The sequence below is a fragment of the Ambystoma mexicanum genome, chromosome 2q (genome assembly GCF_040938575.1).
Source record: "Ambystoma mexicanum isolate Mex_15411 chromosome 2q, UKY_AmexF1_1, whole genome shotgun sequence".
Lineage (NCBI taxonomy): Eukaryota > Metazoa > Chordata > Amphibia > Caudata > Ambystomatidae > Ambystoma > Ambystoma mexicanum.
The window spans coordinates 1,344,998,875-1,345,016,075 of NC_090924.1; the positions used below are offsets into that span (position 1 = coordinate 1,344,998,875).

At 44.4% G+C, this 17,201-nt stretch overlaps 1 protein-coding gene across 5 annotated transcripts in view; it reads right to left on the reverse strand.

Annotated features, from left to right (window-relative positions):
• Positions 1–17,201, reverse strand: part of OSBPL10 (oxysterol binding protein like 10) — a 2,898,140-nt gene that overhangs the window by 5,347 nt on the left and 2,875,592 nt on the right. For all 5 annotated transcript variants that reach the window (XM_069648807.1, XM_069648805.1, XM_069648806.1 and 2 more), the window contains one exon: positions 6,963–7,116. In XM_069648807.1, the coding sequence (XP_069504908.1) occupies positions 6,963–7,116 (154 nt within the window). The remainder of the gene's footprint in view (positions 1–6,962; positions 7,117–17,201) is intronic.

Here is a 17,201-nt window from a genome sequence, read left to right on the forward strand (position 1 = left end):
CTCTTCATTATCAACTATCAAGGTGGAATGTGCCCTGTTGCAAAGAGGACAGGAAAATGCTGGTGAGAGCTTAGTGAGCAGAAAGGAGTTTCCTTTGTTCAAGAACCCAAAGTACTGGTGCGCAATTACACACAAATTCCTGCTTCTTTTGCAATAGACTTGAAGCTAGCACGCCTCTACTGCACACTTGTTGCACTGATGACACTGGTCAGATGATGTTTGATGCTGTCTAGTTCAGTAAAAATAGCCAATGAGAACAGAAGTTGAGTGTGTGCATCAATCCAAAGGATGCCCATGCACAACACATAGATCACAAAGGATGCCATGCGATACATGCACAGAATGGGCCTCATTATTTGTTTGGTGGTATCCCACTGGTAAATCTGGTGGGATACCACCAAACGGTATTACCGTTACTGGCACTTGGTTGGCCGGAATTACCGGCAGATTACAAGAGCCGGTAATGGTGGGTATTCCCCAGGGCACTCCATGGAGTGGGGGGGAATTGCCAGTACTACCGGCACCAGTATCACCAGGATTATTTGGTGGTTGGGTGCCTGAAATTTCCGGCAGCCTGGACCTGCAGGTAAATCCAGCCATCCCACCACCAAACTTGTAGTTTGCTGGTTCGGACACGTGCCGGTAAATGGAATTACTGCCACGTTAATTCCGGATCGCCAAACTAATAATGAGGACCAATATCTTACGAAGTGAAGACAACCACTTGAAATATCACCAAATGTGCAAATACAAATACAAGTACAAGGTAGGCATAATTGAATGACTGCTTATTGTAGGCACTTAGGTTGTCACAAAGACAGATGGCACGCAATAGTATAAGGAAATCTGTTACTCAAAAGTTATTAAAAAGGAAGATATGGTATGGGGAAACCCCTATGAAACACTTAATAAAAACATATTTTTGACATGGACGTAGTATTCAGCAATCCTGTCTCCAAGACCGAATCAGCGTATTTCTTTGAAATCAGTGCTTTCACATGAAGAGGCAAGTACAGACATACACTCAGATTCAAAGGCTGTGTATCAATCCGACTGCTAGATTACTACAGGAAACCATCCTAGCAGAGAAGTAGAAATGCACAGGTTCCATCCTGCAGGACAAAGTTACAAAAGCAATTCCACAAGAAGTGTTATCCTTTTTTAAATTGGCTTTGTCACAAGCTCGTTGGTACAAGTGACTAACTGAAAGGCAGGCCTCATATGGTGCCTTAACCTCATTAAAGGCACACACATTAATGCCCATATCAAGTGGGTCTTGGCCTAATGATTCAGTCCTAAACTTGTTACAAATTCTTGGGTCGATGTATGCATGGCTTGAGGTCTTTGAACTATAGTAACTTTTTCCACTTTTAGACAACTGTAGCTCATTAAGTTCTGTGCTGAATGGAAGGTAGTGGAGGTTTATATTCTTTGCTGCTGATGATTTGGAATTCCTTTAGGACATACCACATGGAACGGGTACCTTTCATGCCACTGTGATACCTTGTGATGAAGAATGTCATAACACAACATTGAACGACAGAAACATGCTGAATCTCTCACTCCATAAACTGCCCTTCTTCATGACATACTTCATCTCCTCCAAAGGCACAAAGTTCCGAAAGCCAAACAGTTCAGCTTTTCAGGAATCTGATCTAAGCAGAAGAGATAAGGATTTTAAATCCATCCAAGAAATATGCTTGGTATGGTTTCTATTTAAAACTGGTAAATAGCAACTTCTACCACTTGGAATGTTGAGAGCAGAGAGTCTGCAAACAGGATGAATGATGATGATGATGCCATGGTTAAAGTTTCCAGAAATAAACCAAGGAAAATATATTCTTATCCTGAGCGTGTTTCAAACTGCACTGTTTCAATGCAACTTGCATATGTGTTCTGTCAATCACAGCAGCTACCTCAACATCATGTTCGAATCAGTTCAGTTTCTGGATGTATCTGGAAAATGTAACAAAACATATTTGTGGAACAGATCCAAAATGTTTTGTGACTTTAGCGGTGGGTGTTTACCACCATGTGCAGCAACTAATAATGTCTCAACAGTGGGCCTCATTACGACCTTGGCGGAACGGGTTAACGGGGTCCGCAAAAGGAGGCGGACCCTTTAAACCCGTTCCGCCACATTACGAGGTCCCATTTGTGGGACCCGGTAACGACGCCTGGTAAAACCAGGCGTCGTTACCGGGTCCCGCGAGGGGTGAGGGAGCAAACAACGGGCCACTAGTAATCGGCCCGTTGTTTGCTCCCTCTCCCATTCCCATTCAGCCCTATAGGGGCCCTGTAGGGGCTGAAATGGGAATGGGGAAGGTCCGGGCCCGGGTTCCTGGAGGAAGTAATTACCGGGCCCTCCAAACTCGGAATGGCCCGGTAATTCCCCATTCTGGGAACCTGGACCCGGACGCGATTCCGGCGGCAGCCATGCCGCCAATAGCGGCATGGCTACCGCCGAGGTCGTAATGAGGCCCAGTGTCTTTGTGATTGCTTTGTCTAGTGGGCCAGTGAACTGCCAATATCTATGCTATTACTTTGTGATACTCGCTCTTTTATTGATGGCTCTGGAATTTTTTTATTATGGGGGTTCTGGTAGAGTGTGAGCACTGTACAACAAGTCATCACAGGCATCCATATTTGACATGCCCAAGACGCACACAAACTCGCACCTATTGCACTCTATGTGTACTGCCTGGTAGTGTTCTGCAGGAAGCATTGTCACACTGCGCTCCATGACATCTTTTCATTCCCCCCTCTTTGATCTATTGGAGAAGTAAGGTGTCGGATGTACAAACTATGCGGATGGTACCCAGTGAATCATCCCACTGTCTGGCAATTATGAGGTAGATTCCAGGAATATAAACACAATACATGATCTGATCCAAGTGTGGATGGCTGATAATGGCTTGGCGCTCAACAGAATGAAATACAGAATTGATGGTGGTAGGCACTGAAAAGAGAGTGTCCAAACTGGGACCTGACTACAAGGCCTTCAGGCTATGAAATCAAAACCAAGAATAAAGTCAAAACACTTGGGATCCTGCTAGATCAAAATCTTAATATGCACGCCCAAGTGAGTAGTCTGGTCTCCTTGACAGCCTACTACATAAAGCTATCGGCACAACTTCACCCTTTCATCTCTCACACTGTAAGACCGCGGGCAGAGCTATCATCTGTTCTAAAATCGACTATTGTAGCAGCCTTCTGATAGGACTCAACAAATCAGAATGCTCAAGACTACAAACTTTTCAGAATGGTGCCATTAGGGCCATTACTGGCCTCGGTAGGAAAGAGCATGTCTCGAATGCTAGACGAGACCTACATTGGCTCCCCATCGAGGCCAGGATTGAATTCCGTCTCCTGGTGATCACTTATAAATGTATGAATGGCCGCTGTCCTTCATATCTGAAAGATGCCCTGATTAACAAAACCCACATGAGCAATCTCTGTTGTAATAAGATTAACCAATTTAAAATCCCTAAATGCACCCTTACTCAGACCTCCAAATGTGCATTTTATTATAGCAGCCCCTAGGGCCTGGAATGCGATACCCCCAGATCTCAGAGAACTGGGCTCTGCAGCGTTGTTCAGAAAAGAACGAAAGACACTGCAGTTTAGATGACCTATATGAATTTCCTTTAATATAGCTACTTGGTCTGTATACCTGTTATCCCATGTAAGTATATATGTATGTTGCGCCCTTATGCCCTCGGGTCCCCAGGTGTGCATTATAAATTTAAAAAGTAAAGCATTGATGTGCAGGAATTCTTAATAATGTGGAGAATTTGCAAACAAAATGTATGCAAAGCTACTGTATTGATGACCTGCTAGTAACCATGGAGAAATGTAATATGTCTGAAAATATGAAGGAGGTTGACAATGTTTATGGACATTCTTACCCAACATGTAAAATGATGCACGATTCCATGGCAGTAGTGGAGCTTCTGTTGCAAGTAATAAGATCTGGTGCCTGGGATGCAGACATGTATTCAATGGAAGCAATACTGGCATATGTATTAGTCTGGAATGATGGCATACCATCTTGCAGTTATTAGTGATTTGAATGAGTCAGATCCTGCAATGTTAGGGGAGTTTAAACAAGGAAACTGGGCTGTGAGGAAAACTAACATTCCAAGATAGTTCTCAGTCACAGAATTATAAAAGACGTTGGTCAGCTCCATGTTCTTGGTATGAATATTTATGGTAAATTCAGGACACAGAGAATCCTTTCCGGGTCTGGCACCATGAATGTATGGGATCCTCTCAATAATAAGGATCACTAAATCTCTGTTCAAGCACCAAGAAGGAAATAAAAATGACTGTTACTCTTGCAGAATTAAGGGCACACACAATTTTCATTTGCCCGGCAACTCATTGTAACCAGAGCACACCATCAAGAAGATTTATGTGAGACATTAGAGTTCTATGAATTCTCTTCTGTGCCACGAGCACGGTGTAATGGTGATGGGAATATGCATCATTGCCAGTAAAAAAACAAAGTGATCGAAACCTTTAAGTCGATCCCACATCTAACACCACAACCACCACCACCACCACAAGGCAGTAGACAAAACAGCAAATAAATTAAATACTCTGAAACCTAGTCCAAACAAAGGAATAGGGACCAGCACTTCTCCTGCATCTGCACCATTTAGTCACTTTTCCATCCACCTGCACATGACAAACTTAATCATGTGTCAGAGGTCCTGAAGAGTAGAGAGACACTTTAGTAGGCAGAGATTTTATGAAGGGCGAGTAACAGTTGCATGGTTCTCGACCTTATTGGCAAGTATGGGGGTGTGGTATATAGCAAATAAAGGTTTCACTGTACATGTCTGGCCTTTGGGTGGCAGCATTGCACCAAATATGAAGTGCATCAATGGTGACATGCACCATTTTACAGAAAGCAATGGTAAATATGTTGTCACCTGTCACCATGGGGTGAGTGCATTTCTCTTAGGTCAAGTATGTAAATTAAGGAACATTTCCTTTAGGTCTAGCAGGATTTTCCAAGGTCATAAGATCGAATACGAGCACTTTATAAAAACATGAGGTGCACTAATCGTTTAAATTCAGATATCTATACCAATCCAGGATGCTTATTGATGGCTTCGGAATTCATGGATAAATGCCAGCTTGCAAAAGCCACCTACTGTATTTGCAGGTGTTCCTCAATTACAATGGCGAACATGAAATGAAGGTTCTTTACAAATATTGGATATGAGATGAAAAGTAATATCCTAACCATATGATTTAATAAGGACTTTGCAATCGGATCACCACGACACTCTGTGGACTCAAAGGGGTCCATCATCTGGGACTCAGAAAGTTGTACAAATGTTTGAATGTAGAAGGAATAGAGAACAGAACAATCGTTATCAACCATGTTAAAATTAGTCTCATCTAACAGAAACAGCGTCCTCCAGTCTACATGTCCAAGGGAAAGAAAGGGACTCGGCAAAATGGCAGCGCTAATATGTATTTGTTTATTTGTAAATTCGAGCAACTCTGATTGAAAATAACTGGTATTATTTAGACGGCTTTGAATGGTCACTTAAAGACATAGATCCATCGGCCTTTGACATGCTGAACCATATGTACTACAATGTTTCTAGTGGTCGGCAGTGGTGTGGAAGCCTGGAGTTGCAAAGAAGGACTATGTTACAGATAGTAAAGCATAACTAGCTGCACATGCCACTTATACCACAGACCTTTGCCTTAAGGCTGGGCTGGGAAGTCCTTGGGGGTCATTATGACTCTGGCGGTAGTCATACATTTTCCGGCGCCCAGGAATGGGCAATTACTGGGGCATTACAGCCCCGGCGGACCCGGTAATTGCCCATTCCCATGTGCTGGAAAATATTACTCCCCATTCCCATTGAGTCCCATTGGATTAGAATGGGGAGGTCGGATGCACCGGCACCATTCATAAATGGTGCCAGTGTATTCGTCAAGGTCTGCGAGCGGGTGCAGTTCCGCCGGCTGAAAGGCTCCCGCAAGCAGAACTCGAAGTTTGCCAGTCTGGAAACAACAGTACCAGCAAGCTTACCGGTACCGTTGTTTCCGAACCGGCAAACTTGTAATGAGTCCCCTTGAGTCCTTGATTGCAGATCCCATTTTATCGTGACCTAGACTACATGCCACTTTACTCAGTGCTGCAGACAACACTGGGATTATTTAGTCATATCGTACGCATTTTGAAACATTTAACAGGGGCGCTTAATTCCCTGAGCAGCAGCAGGGCATCTCAGTCGGTGTGCTTGTGGTGCAACTCTTGAACCATGAGGTCGGACGGTGAGGGGGATAAGCCCCTGACAGCAGTTTGGGTGTGCAGTGGGAATGAGGGAATGCTTTGCTGCTGGTGCCCTGGACTGCCATCCTCTTCCTGTTTCGGTCTTCTGAGGGTGGTGTTTCCGGGGCTGTAGACCCAGCCCCATCTCTACTGCATCTGCAGTGCTTGCAAATATAACATAATGTTGTGCTCAGCCGGCACATGCATTTTCCACTGTAGTGGTATAATGCTCGTGGATGCTAAGGCAAATACTGGGTTGCAAGGGCTTCTGTTACCTGCAGCTTCTCAGCTAATGCTGTGGGGGAAATGTGCTTTAAATTCATTGCTATGCTTTATTTTATTTTTAATGGTTATGTACTGGGAAGAACACCTGCTTCTTCCTCGCCCATGATGGCATGGTGCATGCTGTTGATTCTTGGATCAAGTGCACAGATGATGAAAGAAAACAAAATTCTATGCTTTACAGAAACAAAAATGAAAAGGCAGTATACAAAAAACATTAAAAAAGAGAAGAAGAAGAAATGAAAGAAAAAGTCAGATTCTGAAATGTGTGAGCGTCACCTGAGCGCTTCAGGCGACATGGCAGTGCGATTTGCATAAGGATTATGCCCGGTGCTCCGATACTGCGCGATATGCAGGTAGATCCTACCATATGACTCACCTCCTTTGTAAAATATGTGGGCTTCCAGGGCGCGTTAAGGGCCGCCCTCTGTTTCGCTTCCACCCGCTGTCGCTCCTCCAGGCGCTGCTTGTGCTGTGTCGCCAGTTGGAGATCGCCGGCTTTCAAGGAGTTGGTGACGTGTTGCCAGAGATTCCTGAAAAGCAGAAAGAGCGTGAGGAATGACCCTTGTATATGTGTGAACTCTACAAAAATAATAGCTGCTGTTCTGAGTAGGGCCTTAATTTGAATAATTATTGGAACTGTGGGTGTTATTGATTAGGTTTGACAACAATCTCTGACCTTTATCAGGTTTCTGTAATTATGCAGATACCAATACTTTATTAAGTGGAACTGTTGCTTGTCGAATCACAGGGGGGGCAACTCCACCTTTCCCATTTCCAAGGATGGTAAATAAGTACCATTCAAGTTGCAGCATAGTGCTGCTTCTCTTTTTTCGCTACTGAATGACGTGGATATGGATATTAGCGTTCAATCTCAGGGAGGCAGGCCCTAGGTGCCGCCACTCCCGGAACATTGGTGTGGGTCTCGTGCTGCGTGCAATCAGTGAATGGACTTTTAAGTTAATTGGTCTGAGTACTTCCTGGTAATCTTCATTACTCCTTGTCCATCTCTTTATCATCACAGTACTTTTGTTTGAGGTTATCCGCCTCCCATACCAGAACCATTTCCCAAATCTGAGAAGCTATGCCCTGCTCTGCCTTCCTGTAGTTATATTATTCCCCAATTATCCATAATCCGTAGTTCTATTTTTCACTCGGAATAACAGGTTCTTACATCCATAACTTATGGGAGGCACTTTGATGAGGAAGAGAACAACTAGGCAATGAAGATTACCGGTAAGTAATCAGGGCATTAACTCCATGTCCCACTTCCTCGTCCCACAAACTCTCAAATACCCAAATACCTTCAACTCTCTCTTCCTAAATATCTTCCTTCCCGAGCCCTTCGCTCATCCGTCTCCAACTCCCTCAGGGTCAGCCGCTTCTCGAAGCAACGAGCTGGGGGTAGATCTCTCTCTGCAGCAGGGGCCTCCCTCTGGAACTGCCTTCCTGCCTCCCTGAAACTTGAGGAGAACCACCTCCGGTTCCGGAAGCACCTCAAAACCTTCCTCTTTGCTTCTGCTTTCTCTCTCCCTCTCCCCTGCTGAACAGCTTTAATTCTTCACTGAATCTGCTCTGAATCTGCAACTGGGCCACTCTCAGTGACCTCGGTCCAGGGCCCAGCCACTCTCCACTTGCACTGCCTCCCTGGCACCCCCCTGCACTGCAGGACTGTCACTGTATCCTTACAGCCCCCCCTTCCCAGCACTTGTTCTGCATCTACCTTGCACTTGCCAACAGCCGGCCTTATTTATTATTTTTTACGCTACTTACCTTGTACTGCACTCCCCCCCTCCCCTTGCACTTTTCCCTTCCCCCCACCCCTGCACTTGCGCGATCTGAATGACACCTGGCCTAGTAGGATCGCTGTCTGTCTTCCCCTTGTTCCCCCCCCTGCCTCGTCGCGCCTTATAACACTTGTGTATAGGCGCGTTACAAATGCCATATCATATCATATCATATCATAACTGCGGATTTTGCCCCTTATAATTCAATTCATATAATTCTACGTTTGTTTTTCCAGTGCAGGGAGTGTTTGATGCAGGGCACCAGGATAGGCTTGCATTTGGAGAATGCAGCCAATCTGGTGGCTTCAAAGATACACCTAAAAAACAAAGCCCGGGCACCCTTTAGTCTTAAGAACTATGGTCCAGAGGGTAACAAAATAGCATGCACAAACAAAGGGACCTGCCAGCATATACTATACAACTGCATCATTAATATGTAGATACCAGGGTAAAGACAATTCATCAATTTAAAGTCATATTTACACATGAAGCAGTGTACAAAAAAGTGCATATTTAAAATATATGAACACATCAGTTCAGCAAAGAAGTGTGACCGTGGTAGGAGGAAATCCTTGCACAGGTGCGTGGATGCATTTATATCCACAATAGGACAGTCCACAGAGCAACCTGATGTGTTCAGTACTATCAGAGACACCAGACCCCAAGAGGAACCAAGGCGATGATAGGAGGCAAAACATTTTCATTTCTTGTAGACACTGGAGCAATTTGTTCCTGTGGGAAAATATCCAATGTCAGGTATTGCCACGAATGCAAAGGGATTTTCTGGGGTGACGGATTTAAAAATGAAACAGAAAAATTATCAGTCTCTATAGGAAAACATGATGTGTTGATGCCAATATTGTATTCTAGGCATTCATCAGTTAATATATTAGGGCGTGACTTGATGATGAAACTCGACATGATGATATCTTTTACTGATGGAGGCATAGTATGTTCCACCCCAGGGATACATTATTTGACTGTGAGAGAACTCATATTAGCCTTTACAGGCAAGAAGGTATTACGAGAAGTTCCCTTAGATCCAGAGGTATTTTTGTATGGAGTGACTGTTGTATTATCATGGTTGCCAGGACTGATAGGCACGTTTGACAAGTTTTTGTTCAGACAAGAAATCCCCATGGATGATGAAGAAGGGCAGATCATCCCCTTGGAGCTAGAAGCAGCAGTGGTCAGAGAGGAACGAGTGGTTCTTCATGGGACAGATGATAAGGAAAGAGGATGAAGAACAGTGATAGCTCTCAGTGAAGGATACAAGATGACAGATTTGACAGATGAAGAGTTGTTTAAGGACGAATACTCAGACGAAGAGGTAGTATTTTTCGTAAGTCTCACTTATTGGATTAAAGACGAGAATAAAGTGATACTGCAGAGAATGGTGATGGTAAAAAAGGTACCAACATCTCTAGAGAAAGTACCAAATACTTTACGAACCACAAGTCCATATGATATGGGTCTATTAAAAGGAGTCGGAGCAATTAAAATCAAACTTAAACCAGCAGCTCTTTTGCCACAAGCAAAGCAATGCCCTATGTCTAGAGTAGCAGATGAAGGTATATTTGAGATCATTTCCACTTTCATTTTAATTGTTTATTTATCTTTGCATTTATTTAGCGCACATAACCCTTAGCCATTGAGGCGCTGTTATAACCAATTACACTTAGCTTATGGAAAGGAGCAGGTGAAGACAGTACAGGTCAAACAAAGTCAGAGTTCTAGGTGTACAGCCAGGTTTGTAGTGCCCTTCTAAAGACTCAGTAGACTACTCTGCTCTTAGGTGTGGAGGGAGCAAGTTCTATTGGTGCGCGGCCACAGAGGGGCTAATGAAGCAAGGCATTTCGGTACAATCTCGCGGTGTAATACGGCTGTGTAGCCAGTGAGAAATTCGACGGGGGGGTTGTGGAGATGTATACAGGATCTTCGCCCTCTTAACAATATAGTCAAATTTGAGTTTCCTTTAGTTCCAAATCCCACAACAATATTGTGCAAAATCCCATCCAAGTCCAAGTATTTCACAGTTATAGATTTAAAAAATGTGTTTCTTTCAATTTCCCTCAATGAAGACTCACTGTTACGCTCACCTGGCTCCCACAGAGGCGTTGATCTGAACTGGACAGCTGCGATCTCCACCAATGTGACGTGTAGGGCTGAGATGACGAATTGGACTGGCCCACCTAGCTTCGTTTGCTTGGCCCGTAGGAATATTCTTCTGTAAATGGAGAAAGGGAATTAACCACCCGTGGGGTTGAGCGTGAATACCCCCACCCGCGCTGTTCTCCCCACAGATCACCTTTGATGTCCCCTCTTATGGTCTCACCTGATGGTTTGAAAAGATGACCTCTCCATCCTGCATTGAGCGCAGGGGCGCGTTGATAACCAGTTGCTTCACTGGCTCGAAGGAATTGGTGAGTTCCAGAACAATATTGACACCGAAAAGTATGTAGTTCGTAAGAGTTCACTGGTCTGACTTTCACTCTTGTCCGATTCCTTGCAGTTTGCAGCTTGACCCCAGCGAAGAGTTCCTCGTGGTAGCTGACGAAGTTCAGGTAAGGATTTGGCTTATTCTACAAGGTTCAATAAAATAAGGCCAGAATGTAACCTGTGGCTTGCTCCCTTATTCAGATGTGGAGAGAAAATATGAAGTTCGGGGAATAATGCCTCCGGCGGTAAAATTAGGTAAGTATATTGTGGTGAGAAGAGTTCCCTTGTTTGTCCCTTCGTCTCACCGTGTTGTCCTTTTGTTCCCCTTAGGGGCCGGGGTACGGCGAGGATGCAATGGAGACTGTGCCGACCCGTGAAGAGGAATAGTACCCCCGGCGGTAATCAGGTAAGTCTATGGGGGTAGTTACTATTGCCTCTGTTTATTCCCTTGCCTCACCTTTACTGTTCTTGTGTTCCCCTTAGGTGCCAGAGTGCGGCGGGAACGTGCAGAAGGATGCGGTGGATCGTGAGGATGCTGCGAAGGCCGGTGAGTTCAGCGCGGCGCAGCAGAAGGCGAGGCGGCGCGCGTAAAATGCTTTTTTCTTCCAGCTCGAAGGCGCGGTGGATCCGGAATTCAGGTAAGGATCGAAGGTTTTGCTCTTATTCTAACCTCTTTTCCTTCTGTTCCTCCCTTTTTCTAGGAGCTGCAGACTCGAGGCGAGCGTGGCAGAAGACGGGATGCAGTAGTCCCAGGTAAGTATTCCTCCCCAGCCCCACCCGAGTAAAAAACTAGTCCCTAGGTAAAATAGTCCCTTCCAAGCCTCATTTGGCTTGGAGTTCTGCAGCATGGTCTGCATCAGGTAAGCTTGCAGCATGGTCTGCATCAGGTAAGTTCTACTCTATGAGCCTGGCGCCTATGGCGCCAGGACTGACTCTCCATATGAGCCTGGTGCCATAGGTGCCAGGACCCCACCCAAACAGCCCCTAGCAAGGGTTTTTGGGCTTGCTCAAAATAACTTGATGCCTGCTTCCAGGGTTGTTGGACCTGGTCTGGTTCCCCGGGGGTAGGCATCATGACACTCACACAATTTGACTTCCTTTTCATATGGAAATATCTCACTGAAACATACTCGATTGCCGCAGGGGTACTGTGAGCCCTCCTTGACCTTTAACAGAGTCCTTCAGATGGACCTAAGGAAAGTGCAGCTTGAAAGTGCAATAGTTCAATATGTGGACGACATTGTGGTGTGCAGTGAGCCAGAAGTAAGATACAGAGAGGATTCAGTTAAGCTCATGACTATACTCTCAGAGAAAGGGTATACAGTGGTCAAAGAGAAGTTACAATATTGCCAGAAAGAGGTCTTGAACATGGGACAATTGATCTCACATGAGGGGAGGAAAGTGACACCTGAGAGAGCAGAAGCAATAATGAAGATTGTAGAACCTAAAACAGTGAGATAAATGCCACAGTTTCTAGGCACATGTAATTATTGTAGGGCCTGGGTTTTTGATTACAGTACTTATATTCAACCACTTTTAAAAGGACTTAAAGAAGCACAGTTGGGCAAGAGTAAAATAATGTAGACAGATGAGATGACTGAAGGACTTAAAGAATCAAAAAAAGGCAATCAGTACAGTCCCTGTGTTAGGAATTCCAGATTATCAAGAGGAGTTTCATCTATTTTCTCATTCAAATGGAGAAGTCATGACAGCAGTCCTTACACAGAAAACAACATTAGTACACAGGCATAAACCACTGGCTTATTATAGTGGCATTCTAGATCCAGTTATGAAAGGACATGATCCATGTGAGCAGCCTTTAGCTGCTGCTGCATTCGTGAACGAAAAAAGCTTCAAGTATAACAATGTGTGTTCAGTAACACAGTTTGTAGAGCATGCTTTATTTGAGATTTTAGAGAAGACTAAAAGTAAATTAACCAAGCAAAGAGCATCAGGATACGAGGTAATCATTTTGAATTCTGCAATTAAAATGATGTAATACAGTGAACCCAGCAACAATCATAACAGTACTAGTAGGGGAGGATAATTATGTGCATGATTGTACAATGTACATTGAAAATTACAATGACATTTCCCAAGTTAGTTATATTTGGAAGCCAAAAAAGCAGCCTATTTTTTTTTTAAAGATCACCAATTTTTAAATTGAAAATATTAAACAGATGGCAGGACAATGCACGTTGGTAAAGGAGAGCTTTAACATGATTTCTATTGTCCAGCTAATTGAAATACAAGGACGAGCACAACAAGAAGAAAAGGAGTTATGGAAAAAAGGAGTTCTTTATCCATCACTGAGGCAATTTGGAGACAGGATAGCATTGGAAAGCCAGTTATGCCTCTAGCATTAATTAGGATAACATTGGAGCAACTCCACTATCTTGCGCATATGACTCGAGAGTGTCTAGCTGCAACAATTTCAGAAGAGTGGTTCTCGCCAAATCTGTTAGAACATGTGGCAGTTTATTGTAAATTGCATCACGTGCCAGAAACATGCTGTAGGGCACCATTTGCGAACAGTTAGAGGAGCAATTCCCAGACCCAATGTCCCATTTCAGCACCTTCATATAGATTATGTAGATATACTGCAGACATGCAATGGTTACAGATACATGCTAGTCGTGGTAAGTCCTTTTGCTAGATGGGTCAAGGCAGGTCCATGCACACACCCTGTCGCCATGTGCGCTGCCAAGTTCCTTGTATGTGAGCTCTTCCCAAGATGGGGTGTGTGAGGTTTTGTGATCTGATAATGGACTGCATTTTGTAAATATCTTTTTGAGCAAATAGTACTGTAACGCTCACCTGGTATCCACAGGGATGTCACTCAGCCTGTTCTGACCTCTTACGACATTGAACCCTTCCCTGGAGGCTATTCGAATGGAGACTGGGCCTGAAACACAGGATTGGTAGAGTTTAACTCCCTATTGTGTCTGTGTGCTTGAACCCCGTCTTCCCCGGGGTCCAACCCTTCCCTTTGATCCACAGCTCACCTTGTTTTTTTGGATAGTGTGCTCTCCATCCTGCTTTCAGCGCAGGGGCACGTTGATTGATGCGGGCTCGTTGCTGCCTAGTTACTTCACTGGCAAGAGTCCGACAGGTAAGTATAATGAGTCTTTTGAACAGTTCTCTAACTTCGTTCCTTTCCTTCCTTAGATGATGGCCGGCTTCTGGGGATGGCGGCGTGCTGCTGAGATGAGTAGCGCTGAAGGTGAGTGAGAGCGCGATGCGCGATGCACCCCTTTCGTATTTGTATTGAACTGAGTTATTTTTCTGTGTCTTTTAGGTGCCGCAACGTTTTCAGCGTGGATGCCGGTTATAAAGGACAAATGCGGTGAGTAAGCACGGTATGCGGCACCTCTAGCTGTTTCCACGCTAACCTGGAGTGTCTTTTCCCTTTTGCAGATGGATGAGAAGTTCCGGAGACAGAGTTCCCCCAGAGCGGCTGGGATTCAGGTAGGGGTTTGAAGCTCGAACAGTATTTAAAAATAAGTGAAGATTTGCAGAATGCTTACTAATGCCTTTTTTTCCTGTTATTTTCCCTTTTCCTTAGGAAGCGGCGTGCCGGGATGGGAATGACACCGCCGAAGATGCCCATAGAACAGAAGGAGCGATGAATGATGGGCAGAAGCGCTGCAAGGTAAGGCTGTTCCTAACTGTGTTCTTGTTCTTGCAGGAGCTGAGTGCAGAAGAAAGATGCAGGCCTACTGGAGACCGATCCGAACATGGTGAGTGTCAAGCTGCAGGTGCAGAAAACGCAAAGCATGTTTCTCAGCCTGGGCGTGGCTTAAATAGTCTCTGGGTATCCCAGGTGTCTCTGGGCTGAACCACACCCAAAAGACTAGACTGCACATGCAGTTCTGGGAACCGAAAAATGTGGGGGCATCCATCTTGTCCCCATCAATGCACTACAAGTCCAATCCCCAATGTTATCGTATGGGAGTGAGTGAGCCTGGTGCCACAGGCGCCAAGTCTGACTCCAAGTGGGTCTTTGGAAGGATGGAGAGGCCCTTGAGGGCCATGTAGGTGATCGTGGCCGGCTCCAGGCCGGCAACATTAATGTTTTTGGGATTGAACTCCCCTTGGAGTGCACTAAGGGTTGGCATGTAGCAATACATGCCTTCTTCCCTAGTCTTTCTACCAGTCCCAAGTGGCCCCGTGACATTCGTCCTGGAGCACCTGAAGTTTCACTACAATACAAAACCAACAAATAGAATCTCACATATTTTGAAGCAGTAGAAACTTTAAATTGAAACGACAGTTGTGCCTCCTTCTTCATCCCCTTACAATTGTTGTTCTATCGGCCACGATTTTTGGGAGAGCACACATACCTATCCACCCAGTAATCGACTCAAACAGAATGTCCTTTAATAAAATTGAACAAACTACAGATAGAAGAGCAGAAACATTAGGCTTCAGTGAGGAAGAAGCAAATCGGATCCTAGCACTAATTAAATTAACAAGTGAAGACTTGACAACATCAGAAAAACCAGAGGCTCTTATCAGACAACTGGAGTGGAAAATAAGACGTGAAATCAACCTCAAATAACATGCCTCGACCCTAGCCCGCTACTATAAAGCACAGAGAATACCCCGCGGTTTAAGAGTTAACTTGGAACCTACTTTATGCAAAGAAAACCCAGCATTTGTTAAACGGTGGCGCCAGATATTAAACAAATGCTCACTGGACCTAATACTTCTAACTATAGAAGAATTGGCACACATCCTCAAAACACTGAGTGAAGACGTGGGTATCCTTAAAGCATCCTTGAGTAAATGTTACTCAGAGGATCAACTTAAAGAAGTTTTGGACGATACCAATCAGAAACTTCAAAAATACAAACAGGAACTGGAGACTAAAAAAATACGAAAATTTCGAAGGGACACACTTGACTATAAATTAGACATAGTGTGCACATGGCAGGAATACTATGGACAACATCCAAACAGGCCTTATCAGGGATAGACACCAAAACCAGCCCCACCACATGCCGAAGCCACAACCTCAGACGCATCCAGTACGGAAATGGAACCGACAGTGATACCGGAAACCTCCCAAGCAACCGGTTCACTGGAAGAAACACTGGCAACAGAGGAACTGCCTTTTTTAGAAAAAGGCCAACAAGACGAGGACAGAAGAAGAAATGCACAGAGAAAGAAGACCCAGAAAAAGACCTAGTGATTAACATCTCATCACATACCCTGACCCGCTTGGAACTTCGGGTACTTCGGAAAGGCCTGTCCTTTGTCCCTCAGAGCAATAGTACATTGCTGAAAGAAAAAATATACTTTTTCAGGCTTCTGAGGAAATTGAAACTTAAAGTGTTCTTCGATGACCTCGAAGAATACCAAGACCCCAATGAGACATCTGAGTTCCGAAAAGCAGTTTCAACCCTCAAGTCCAGAACCACGTACTATCGACTTTTGAAAAAATGATACTTCAAGACCTCAAAAAACTGGAATTCAAGACCAGTAGCCATGGTAATTTCTCGACATGGGAGAAACAAACCCTTAGGAATCTATTGGACAACCAGACAATTTTCAAACCCGCAGATAAGGGAGGCGCACTTGTCCTAATGGACAGAAGTGACTACCTAGAGGAAATTGAGAGACTATTGGCGGATACAGAAACTTACAGAGAAATGAACTCGGACCCCACCAATCAGATTATGACACCAATCGAAGAAACTCTCGACGAAGCGGAAGAGATGGGGAAAATCTCGGAAAAAACACATACGTTTCTAAATAACAAACATCCAATCATGCCTGTTTTATACATATTGCCTAAAACCATAAAAGACTACTGAAACCACCTGGCCATCCAATAATTGCAGCTACAAACAGCATTTTAGAACCTCTTGCACAGTATCTGAACCGGATCTTACAACCACTGATCCAGAACACAGAAATTTATTTGAAGGACACAACAATTTTCCTACAGAAACTACAAGTTGTCGAATTTGCAGAGGGTCGCAACATCCTTTTCACCATGGACGGGACATCGCTCTACACTAATATTGCACATGAAACAGGTCTGGAGGCGGTAGGATGGATATTGCTAAGAACAGCAGATTGCAAAGCAGACAGGGTGTTTGTTTTGACATTACTGAAATTGGTTCTAATGAATAATTTCTTTAAATTTTGGAGAGCGCTACTTTTTGCAAGTATCAGGAACCAGCATGGGAGCCGCTATGGCACCATGCTACGCCAACATATTCATGTTCTATCTGGAACATGAGAATATCTTGACCTCCCCCAGATGGTCTCGGCATATATCACTTTACACACAATATATTGATGACGTGTTTGGAATCTGGACGGGCCCAAGAGAAGAGCTGGAGGAATTCTTTGCCATGATGAACCTGATGAATCCTAGAATC